Below are 11,500 nucleotides of genomic sequence, written 5' to 3' on the forward strand. Positions count from 1 at the left end.
TTGACCGTGCGTGGTGACATCACTCCGTGCGTGGTGACGTCATCGCGCACTGTACCGGCTGTGGAGTCGCGAGGCAGAAGCGCCTCTTGTTCGTCATCAAGGTAACGGCGCGCGCCATGAACACAACAACAACACAACAACAACACAACAACAACACAACAACAGAGTCGTGACCATGTAACACAAAGATGCCGCCCGTGCAGCCTCGGCAGGCTGCTGCTGTGGCCTGTGCGGCGAGCGCGCCCCGCGTGTGGAAGGGGGCGGCGAGGCACCACCCAGGGGGTTGGGTCGCCAAGCGCCGGGCCGCCTTTGTCTCCCCAGTGACGATGTCGCCGTCGTCACACATCAGCAGCGGGCAGTCGTTCGAGGCTGAGTCGACCTAGGGGGGAGGAGGCCCAGGACCGGTTCAGGATAATTGCCACTGGTCGTGGTGGCGGCCGCGAGCGCCACGCCGCGTCCGCCTGGTGAAGGTGCTTGTAGTCACTGCCGAAACGTCGTACACTCGTATTGTGAATGTCGTGGCGTGGCTCTCCTACACACACCCGGCGGTGCTGTACTCGTAATGAATTGGCAACGTTCTGTTCACGTGACACACAACCTTACTGGCTGTGTCGGGTGGTGGCGGGTTTAACGACACAACATTTATAAATGGACGCGATCAACCCCAACAAGCACCTCTACGATGCGTGCTCGTCCTCCTGTTGTTGGTGGTCTCTCCGACAGCCACGCGTCGAGTCAACTCATTCATTCATTGCCCCTGGACGCGACCGTGACATGTGTGATGCCGACAACATCTGCCTCTGTTTCTCCAACCCAAATTTATTTGCAGGGAAGTGTTACCCCCAGGACACGAAGCATTGGCTCGACCCCATCACCCCTCGCACCACCACCACCGCCTCCACTGCAAAATCCACCACTGCACCCTCCACCAGCATCAGCACCACCACCACCAAAGTCATTGGTGCACCACCACCGCCACCAAAGTCATTGGTGCACCACCACCGATTTCGCCACCCGCTATCGCCAGCACCGCCGCCACCAGCACCGCCACCAACACCGCCGCCAGCACCACCGCCACCAAAGTCATTGGTACACCACCACCGTCACCACCACCGATTTCGCCACCCGCTATCGCCAGCACCAGCACCGCCGCCGCCATGCTGTTCACGGTGCAGGAGCTGGTGCAGTGGCTGGGCTTCGCGACGTTCGAGATGGCGCTGCAGCTGCTGGGCGCGCTCGTGTTCTCCGTGCTGCTCGCCTTCAAGGCGGAGCGCTTGCTGCCGCTCGACTGGTGGAAGGTGTTCGTGCCGGTGTTCGTGGCCGACGGCCTCACGGCGTACTTCACCGTCATCGTCTTCATCCGGCTGTACCAGGACGGCGAGGTGCGCGTGGCCTGCATGCGCACCCTCTGGGTGGCCACCGTGCTCAGCCTCAAGTTCGTCTTCGAGATGCTGCTCTGCCAGAAGCTGGTGCAGCCGGTCACCGACCTCTCCTTCGGCCTCATCATGTCGCCGCTCTTCTTCCTGCTGCAGCTGCTGCTGGTGCGCGCCTGCAGGGTCTCGTGACGGGCACCGGCGACAGTTGGCGGAGACGCCCACGCGGAGAGAGAGAGAGAACACGAGAACCACCTGACTGGAGAGACGTACCCCCCCTATCCGAGCCGAGACAGTGCCCGTGTCCACTCCGGTATGGGCGCTTTGTTTTACTTTGCGGAGACGGAACCGAACCGCGATTTCCGCCGCTGGCCTTCGCAAGAAGCCGGCTGAAGCTGGCTTGGGGCCAAGCGGGGCCGCCAGGGGCTGGGGCTAATGGCGCGTGACGCGGCCTCACCTCGAGTGAGCGAGGGAGAATCGCCGGTGTCTGTGTGTGTCTTGTGTGTGTCTGGGGAGCGGTGGCGCAGCGGTGAGCGCGCTGCGCTACGAAGCCGGCGACCCGAGTTTGATCCCTGGCGTCGCCTGCGAGCGTCTCCGTTCGCCGCGTGACGTCGGTGACCACGCCAGCTGTGCACCAAATGTCTCAATTCCAGCTCTCGGGAATCGGCTGCGCAACGAAAATTGACTCTGTTCCAATGCGTGGCCGATCGCGGTTGTGCTGCTGCTGCTGCTACTGCTGCGTAGCTCCGCTGTGTTTGGGTTGTGCCGCGGTATGCTATTCAGCACGTCCTTCCCCCGCACCTCCATTGAGCACGGTTGGCTACATACGTCGAAAGGAGTTCAATGCAACATGTCCAGCGTTGCACTCCCGCGTGCTGGGGGCTTCTTCAGCACTTTAATTCAAGCGACACGTTTTTGTTCTCCCAGTGTGCACACGTCAGCACACACGGCGAGCCGAGCTGCTTGCCCCTGCGAGTTGATGTGTGCAGCGGCGGACCAGCACGTGTGGGAGTGTCTGTATTGGGAGAGCGGTGGCGCCGTGGTTAGCGCACCGTGCCACGAACCGGTGACGAACGTCCGGACCGGTCCTGGGCCTCCCTGACGTTGACTCGGCCTTACGAGTACCTGGTACGGTCTGTGAACAAAGGTGCTGGCCACCCACCCCCTCGTGTGCCGTGCCGGCCTTCACAGGTGCCTGCTAACATTGGCCGCAACAGTTTGTTAAAGGCTACACGGGGGATCTTTGTGTTAGTGTATATATAAAGTATTCGATTTTACTGCTTAAGCTCTGATACAAGTTTTTTTGGGTTAGATCGCGCAAATATAAATGTGGCTGCCGCCTGATGATGCTAGTTGTAATTATTGGAGGAACGTCGTACTTGTTGTGGATTTGCTCTCCAACACACCGGTGTGCTGTACTCGTAACGTCTTGATTTGAAGCTTTCTTGACTGCAGGAATCCATACTCTGGTTATTTCGGTAAAGTTATGTGGGTAGAAAAAAATAAAGAAATAAAACACGACGTTTCCGCCGCAACACAAGCAACCGCTTGTGTTGCGCCCGAAACGTCCTTTATTATTTTTTCTATCTACGTGACATTACCAAAAGAACCAGAGAGTATAGTAACGTGTTGGCACGTTCTGTTTACGTGACAAACCTTACTAATTTGCTGTGGCGGGTTTAACGACACACTTATATTTACGCGATCTAACCCCAAAAATCTCTTATGGATGGTTTTGGCCGCGAAAGCCGACTCCGTGTGAAACTGTTTAAACTGTCACTGCGCGTGGTACCTGCCGTGGCTATCCCCGTTGAGTCATCGTCACCAACAGGAGATATTTAATAAAGCACGATGATGATGAAGGCTGCTGCTCTTCACCGGGTCTCAATTGCACGCTCGGCGAAGGAATCTCGGATCTAGCTCTGTGATGTCCGTGTCCACGGGCCATTCTACAACGACGACGACGCGTGGCATCGCTCTGCCGAGACCTCCCGGGTGGAGAGGTCGCAACCGGGTACCCGATACCCGTACCCTACCCGATACCCGGCTACCCATACCCGGCCCGGTACGGGTAGGCCGTGAGTCACTGGTGAGTAGCCGTTTGTCACTCATTTCGGGTAGGGTACGGGTAGGGAACGGGTACCCGTACGGGTCGCCGTTTGCGACCCTGGTGCGGCCGGGTACGGGTAAGGAATCAAAACCCGTTTGCGACCTCTGGCTCGCACCGCAACGATGGGGGGGGGGGTCCGGGTTCGAGTCCTGCTCCACATCGACTTCGGCCAAACGAAAGAAGAAGATGAAGACGTGTCATCACGACCCCGCGTTGCGCACGGCACACAGCCGGATAACGTTCATACAACGTCTGGAGCTGGAGGTGGCCACGAGGAGGAGAGATGAACTAGAAGCCAACCGTGTGAGGCTCACCGAGTTACGCCGCAGCTCTTTGTCAGAAGCGACATGGCCACAGGCGACAGCTAGACGAAGTGGCTCTTCACGCGCAGGAGACCACGGGGAGAGAGAGACATGCAAACTCCAAATATACAGCAGCAGCAGGCGTCAGGGTCGGGATCGAACCCACGACCTCCTGCACACCAGGCGAGGTAGTTAACATCTCCTAGTCACCGTGGTGTCCACACAGCCCCCTGGATGACCTCGCTGACGAGCGAGTGGGGGAGATGCAGGCCCCGACTTCGTCTGTGCACAGCGCTGGTGGCACGAGGCACACGCCGAGGTGGCAAAGACAAAGATCCCCCGTGTAGCCTCGTTAACAGGCTTAGGGCGCGCTAACCACTGCGCCACCGCTCCCAACAGTTGCCGTGGGGACGTCACCACGACGCTTGTGCCAGGCCATGTGCACCTTGAGGCCATGTGAAGTGTCGAACGCCCGCTGGCAGGAGGTCACGGAGCAGACCCAAGTGCCACGGGTCGACTGACTGAGATGAGACACACACAGACACACACACACACACAGACACACACACACAGAGACACAGACACACACAGACAGACACACACACATCACACGCTCGTCTTGAGTGGCAGGCAGCCACCGCCACCAGAATGTCCACGAGGAATCTGGCGAATCAGGGGAGTTGTGATTCCCCTTTATGACGTCACCACGAATGGAACAAACCCACGGGTTAAAAATGACGTCGTGCAAGGCGGTCGCCGACGGTGCGATGACGTCACGGCACGCGAGTGTGAAGACGTCACGACGACAATTGACCCGTTCGGCGTAATGACGTCATTAATAGTTTCGCGTGAGACCTGACAACAGTCTGACGTCATTTATGGTATGACGTATAGAGGACAATCACATTTACGTACAGTATATGTAACGACGCAATTCATTACTCGTGTGACACGATCTCACGAATGAATAGTATGACATTTAAAGGGAAGGCATGACGCTCATGTGAAGCGTTGTAACCTCATGACGCAAACACGTCAGCAGCCGCGTCATGACGTAACGTCGTTGACATCAGCGCGTGACGTCACGACACTCGCGCGGACCGGTGACGTCGGAATACCCTTGTGCGCGTGGACATGACGTCACTCCCGCGGCTCGTGACGTCATCTCGTCAGGAAGAAAGGCCGCACGTGTCCTGAGTTCTGCTGTTGGCGACTGACCGAGTGAGTCCGTGTGGGTGAGTCGGGGTGAGTCGGTGTGGGTGAGTCGGGTGAGCGAGCGATGTGGTGAGAGACTAAGTCTCTACTCACTCGGGGAGACAAAGGCGGCCGCGCTTGATGCTCACCGCATCACCCCGAGGACCCCCCCCCCCGTTCCCCCCCGCGGGGCCTGCGTGAAGCGCTCCCTAAAGCACCACTTGTAGACGCGAGGGGGTCTTGGTAAGGCCCGTCGCTTGGAGACGCGTGCGTGCACCTAGCCTGGCACAAGCGCCGCGGTGACGTCGCCGCCACTCGGTGGTTGTTGTTGTGTACACACCGGGGAGTCGTGGCGCATCGGTCAGCGCTGCGCTACCAACACGCGGCGGACCCGAGTTGGATTCCCGCTCGCGGCCAATCTGCGGGGGCAGCGATTTGACTTGAAGCTGCTCCTCCTCTTGCGCCTGTCCCGGAGCGACTTGGCGGGCAGCGAGAGGCGGACGGGCTGCGTCGAGAGCGGCGCTGGGGGAGACGCCTCTGCCGATCTCTCCCCTGCCGCGTCTCCCTCCCTCCCTCTGTCTGTCTCCCTCCCTCTGTCTGTCTCCCTCCCCACCATCTCCACCCTCCCCCCATCAGCTCCACTCTCCCGGCTCCCACCGCCCCCCCCCATCATCCCCCCCCCCCATCATCCCCCCCCCCCATCATCCCCCCCCCCATCATCCCCCCCCCCCCCCCCCATCATCTTCCCCCCCCCCCATCATCTCCCCCATCATCCCCCCCCATCATCCCTTCCCCATCATCCCCCCCCCCATCATCCCTTCCCCATCATCCCCCCCCCCATCATCCCCCCCCACCATCTCCACTCTCCCGGCTCCCACCGTCTCCCCCCCCACCATCTCCACCCCCCCACCATCTCCACCATCTCCACTCTCACGTCGCCCTCCGCGTGTCTCCCCGCCTGCAGGCCGAGCGAGGCCTCCTCCTCCTCCTGCCTCCTCCTCCTGCTGCCGCCGGCGATGGAGGCCCTGCAGGAGTGGGTGGAGGAGCATCTGCACGAGCTGCTGGGCCTCAGCGACCGCCACCTGGCGCGCTTCTTCGTGGAGCTGGCGCGGCGCAGCGACGGCGCCGGCGACTTGGAGCGCCGCCTGCGCGAGACGCGGACCATCGACGTGGACGCGCGCGTCGCCGCGTTCTGCGCGCGACTCTGGGACCGGGTGAGGCCTCCGGACCGCGGACCGCGGGGCCCGTGTCTGTGGGGGGCCGCGTGTCTGTGGGGGGCCCGTGTCTGTGGGGGGCCCGTGTCTGTGGGGGGCCCGTGTCTGTGGGGGGCCCGTGTCTGTGGGGGCCACCCCGGGCGTGGGTTCGACTCCCGGTTCGGGCGAGGGTTGCTTTCTTTCTCGCTGTGTTTGTGCGTGGAGTTTGTGCGTGGAGTTTGTGTCGTCCGTGTGTAGAGTGCGAGCGAATGCGTCAGTGAGTGAGAGTGAGTGTGAGTGAGAGTGAGTGAATGCGTCAGTGGGTGAGAGTGAGTGTGAATGTTGGGGATCATGCGTGATTAGTGAGTGTGAGTGAATGTGTGATGAGTGAGTGTGTGAGTGTGTGAGTGAGTGAGTGTGTGAGTGAGTGTGTGATCTAGGGAGAGCGGCTAGTGCAGCGGTTAGCGTGCTGCGCGACGATCCCGGCTTCCCGGGTTCGATTCCCGCTCACGGCCACAAACTCCGGTGACGATTTTCTCAACCTGCCCTGGTGCTTCCCCTAGGTCGACTCGGCCTCAAATGAGTACCTGGTGCGGTGAGTCGACCTATGGGAGGTTAGGAGGTCACCACACGCAGCAGCAGCAGTAGTAGCTCCACCCCCCCCCTTACCGCACAAACCCGGCAGGACCCTCCTGCCAAGGAGTCTTTGAGACTTGGACCGCCGTCACTGCCACCGTCACCGTCACCATCGCCGCCACCATCACCGTCACCATCACCGCCACCATCACCGTCACCATCACCGCCACCATCACCGCCACCGTCACCATCACCGCCACCATCACCGTCACCATCACCATCACCGCCACCGTCACCATCACCGCCACCATCACCGCCACCATCACCGTCACGGCCACCATCACCATCACGGCTACCATCACCGCCACCATCACCGTCATCGCCACCATCACTGCCACCATGACCGTCACTGCCACCGCCACCATCACCGCCACCACCACCGCCACCACCACCATCACCGCCACCACCACCGCCACCACCACCATCACCGCCACCACCACCGCCACCACCACCATCACCGCCACCATGACCGTCACCGTCACCGCCCGCAGGTGCCCAAGAAGCAGGTGCAGGAGAAGCCGCAGCGCGCGGTGGAGCGGCAGGCGCGGGAGCTGCAGCAGAAGAACCGCTCCTACCGCTTGCTGGACGAGCCTCCCGACGAGGTGGAGGTGAAGGAGGAGGTGAAGGAGGAGGGGGGGGAGGGGGCGAGGAGGGGGGCCGAGGAGAGGAGGCGGAAGGACAAGCACGGCAACATCCGCAAGAGGGAGCGGTCGCCGCCCGAGAGCGGCGGCGACGATGACGCGTGAGTTGGGTGGCGGGAGAGTGGAGCGGGGGGGGGGGCGGTGTGTGGGTGGGGGGGCAGAGTGGAGGGGGGTGTGTGGGTGGGGGGCCGGGGTGGGGGGGGCGACCGAGCCGAGCGGAGCGACTGTGCGATGGAGTCGGCCACAACGGAGAGTCGGACACTCGCCAAGTCAACCGCAGAGGCAGAGGGCAAAGGTCCCCCTTGCAGACTTAGCAGACTGTGTGGCCCAAGCGCCGTGAGGACGTAGCGCCTATGAAGGCCGGCACGGCACACCAGGGGGTGGGTGGTCGGCATCACGGCCGACCACAAAGACAAAGACCCCCCCGTCGTATAGCCTTAACAGACTGTCGGGGCAAGTGCTGTTAGCGAGCACCACCTATAAAGGCGGGCACGGCACACCAGGGGGTGGGTGGCCAGCGCCACGCCCGGCCGCCTTTGTCTCCCCAGTGGCGATGCTGACACACCGCGCCGGGTACTCGCTTGAGGCTCATGAAATCAACCAGCCACAAGACAAAGATCCCCCGTGTAGCCTTCATAGAGTTTTGGGGGCAAGTGCTGTTTGCGAGCAGCGCCTGCGTAGGGTGGCACGGCACACGAGGGGGTGGGTGGGTGGCCAGCACCACGCCCGGCCGCCTCTACGTAAAAGCAGTGGCCATGTTGACACACTGCACCGTGTGCGACCGGGTCGACCGAGGGGAGGCCCGGAACCGATTCGGATCGTCATCACTGGTGGTGGCCGGGAGTCGAACTCGGGCGGCCGGGTTCGGAGCGCAGCGTAGCGCTAACCACCCTCTGGAAAAGGCAAAGATCCCCCGCGTAGCCTTCATAGACTTTCGGGGCAAGTTCCGGCGCACCTTCGTAGGGGATCGTGACAGCGCACTCGCGTCACGACCCACGTGGCTGCGATCGTGTCGGCCGTCATCGTCGTCGTCATGGTCATCGTCGTTGTCATTGTGATCGACGTCATTGTGATCATCGTCATCATCGTCTTCGTCATCGCCATCATCGTCATAATAGTCATCGTCATTGTCATCATTACCATCATCATCAACATTGTCGTCATAGCCATCATTATCATCCTGATTGTCGTCGTCATTGTGGCCATCATCGTCGACATAATAGTCGTCATCGTACTCGTCATTGTCGACGTCGTGATCACCGTCACCGTGTCTCCCGTCGTTCCCGTCGCGACCCAGGCGGGCGACCTCCCCCACGGCGGCGATGGCGGCGGGGGGCGACGTGGACGCGGACGACCCGGCGATGGGCGACTCGTCGGAGGACGAGTGGACGCGTGAGGAGCGTGAGCGCGTTGAGGACCTGGCGCAGCGCGACGCCTTCGCGCTGCGCGTGCGACGCCGCGACGAGGACAAGACGCGCCGGGTGGGGGGGCGCAGCGACCGCAAGGTGAACCACCGCCACCACCACCGCCGATGCCGGCGCTAACCGCGGCGACGCCGATTCGCCGGCCCCCACGTCCGTTGGCAGCGTGGCGGTGACGTCGTCGTCGTTTTTAAATCCTTTATATTAAGTTCGCGTGCTTGCTTGCTTGCTTGCGTGCTTGCTTGCTTGCTTAGGACCGTGCAAATCTTTCGGTCGTTTTTTAACCCACTTCCCGTGATCCAATCGAGCTGACATTTTCCACACAGACTCGTTGTGCCAGATAATTATTGTTCGTGAAAAAAAATTCCCAAAATTTTACACTTTTTTGACAAAAAAAATGTATTTTACATATATTCGTGATACGATGTCCGACGTTTCGCACCGCGTGCCGGGCGGGAGCTTCTCCGTGGGTCTTGTTTCACACCGCACGTGGCCGACCGTGGTTAATCGGAGGTGCCACGGCGCTCCGTGCGTGTCGCCCCCCCCCCACTACCCCCCCCCTCCCCCCCTCAGGCCTACGAAGAGTCGCAGAAGAGGCTGAAGATGGAGCAGGAAGAGCAGCAGCAGATGGTGCGGCTCACCCCCCACCTCACCCTCACCTCACCCTCACCTCACCCCCACCTCACCCTCACCTCACCCTCACCCCCACCTCACCCCCCACCTCACCCCCACCTCACCCTCACCTCACCCCCACCCTCACCTCACCCCCACCTCACCCCCACCTCACCCACCCACCCCCACCCCCACCCCCACCCACCCCCCCCACCCACCCCCCACCTCACCCCCCCACCCCACCCCCACCCACCCCCACCCACCACCCACCCCACCCCACCCCCCCCCCACCCCCACCTCACCCCCACCCTCACCCCCACCCACCCCACCCACCCCCACCCCACCCACCCCCCACCTCACCCCCCACCCCCACCCACCCCACCCACCCCCACCCCCCCCACCCCCCCCACCCCACCCCCACCCCCACCCCCCCACCTCACCCCACCCACCCCTCACCCACCACCCCACCCCCCACCCCACCCCCACCCACCACCCCCCACCCCCCCACCACACCCCCACCCCCACCTCACCCCCCACCTCACCCCCACCCCACCCACCACCTCACCCCCCCCCACCCCACCCACCCCCCCACCCCCCACCCACCCACACCCCACCCCCACCCACCCCCCCACCCACCCCCACCCACCCCCACCCACCCCCACCCACCCCCCACCCCCCCCCACCCACCACCCCCACCCACACCCCACCCACCCCACCACCCCCACCCACCCCCCCCCACCCCACCCCCCCACCCACCCACCCCCACCTCACCCCCCACCTCACCCCCACCCCACCCCCCCCACCTCACCCCCCACCTCACCCCCACCCACCCTCACCCCCACCCACCCCACCCCCCCCCACCCCCACCCTCACCCCCCACCTCACCCCCACCCACCCCACCCCACCCCACCCACCCCCCACCTCACCCCCACCCACCCTCACCCACCCCCACCCACCCCCACCCCACCCCCCACCCCCACCCCTCACCCCCACCCACACCCCCCCACCCCCCCACCCCACACCCCACCCCCCACCCACCCCACCACACCCACCCCACCCACCCCCCCACCCCACCACACCCCACCTCACCCCCCACCCCCACCCACCCACCCCACCTCACCCCCCCCACCCCACCTCACCCCCCCCACCCCTCACCCACACCCCCACCTCACCCCCCACCTCACCCCCACCCACCCTCACCCACCCACCCCCACCCCACCCACCCCCACCTCACCCCCACCTCACCCTCACCTCACCCCACCCACCTCACCCCCACCTCACCCCCACCCACCCCACCTCACCCCCACCTCACCCCACCCACCCCACCCACCTCACCCCCACCTCCCCCCACCCTCACCTCACCCCCACCTCACCCCACCCACCCTCACCCCCCCACCTCACCCCCCACCCACCCCCACCTCACCCCACCCACCCCCACCCCACCTCACCCCCACCTCACCCCCACCTCACCCCCACCCACCCCCACCCCCCCACCTCACCCCACCTCACCCTCACCCCACCCCACCCCACCTCACCCCCACCTCCCCCCCACCCTCACCCCACCCCCACCTCACCCCACCTCACCCACCCCCACCTCACCCCACCTCACCCCACCCACCCTCACCCCCCCCCACCTCACCCACCCCACCTCACCCCCACCCCACCCTCACCTCACCCCCACCTCACCCCCACCTCACCCCCACCTCACCCCACCTCACCCCCACCTCACCCCACCTCACCCTCACCCCCACCCCCCCCCACCCACCCCACCTCACCCCCACCTCACCCCACCCCACCTCACCCCCCCTCACCCCCACCCACCCCACCCACCCCCCACCCTCACCTCACCCCCACCTCACCCCCACCTCACCCTCACCTCACCCCACCTCACCCCCACCTCACCCCCACCCCACCTCACCCCCACCTCCCCCCCACCTCACCCCCACCCCCCACACCCCCACCTCACCCCCACCTCACCCCACCCACCCCACCCACCCCCCACCCCCACCTCACCCCCA

General features: G+C 63.8%; 2 protein-coding genes across 3 annotated transcripts in view; both read left to right on the forward strand.

Moving 5' to 3' along the window:
* The first annotated feature begins 25 nt into the window (after nt 1–25).
* On the forward strand, nt 26–3,235 carry TMEM203 (transmembrane protein 203). Of its 2 annotated transcripts, none has more exons than XM_078881322.1 (2): nt 26–101; nt 830–3,235. In XM_078881322.1, the coding sequence occupies exon 2, from the start codon at nt 1,158–1,160 to the stop codon at nt 1,563–1,565; it is 408 nt and encodes a 135-aa protein (XP_078737448.1). In that variant the 5' UTR covers nt 26–101; nt 830–1,157; the 3' UTR covers nt 1,566–3,235. The 2 variants fall into 2 exon arrangements, with proteins under 2 accessions (XP_078737448.1, XP_078737449.1); XM_078881323.1 differs by lacking the exon at nt 26–101 and adding an exon at nt 117–470.
* Nucleotides 3,236–4,876: 1,641 nt separating this feature from the next.
* Nucleotides 4,877–11,500, forward strand: part of LOC144951208 (pre-mRNA-splicing factor ATP-dependent RNA helicase DHX16-like) — a 37,013-nt gene continuing 30,389 nt past the window's right edge. Inside the window, 5 exon segments of the mRNA XM_078881356.1 lie at nt 4,877–5,020; nt 5,944–6,193; nt 7,300–7,550; nt 8,747–8,954; nt 9,444–9,500. Coding sequence (XP_078737482.1) covers nt 5,996–6,193; nt 7,300–7,550; nt 8,747–8,954; nt 9,444–9,500 — 714 coding nt within the window. The 5' untranslated portion in view covers nt 4,877–5,020; nt 5,944–5,995.

The sequence above is a fragment of the Lampetra fluviatilis genome, chromosome 61 (genome assembly GCF_964198595.1).
Source record: "Lampetra fluviatilis chromosome 61, kcLamFluv1.1, whole genome shotgun sequence".
In the NCBI taxonomy this organism is placed as follows: domain Eukaryota; kingdom Metazoa; phylum Chordata; class Hyperoartia; order Petromyzontiformes; family Petromyzontidae; genus Lampetra; species Lampetra fluviatilis.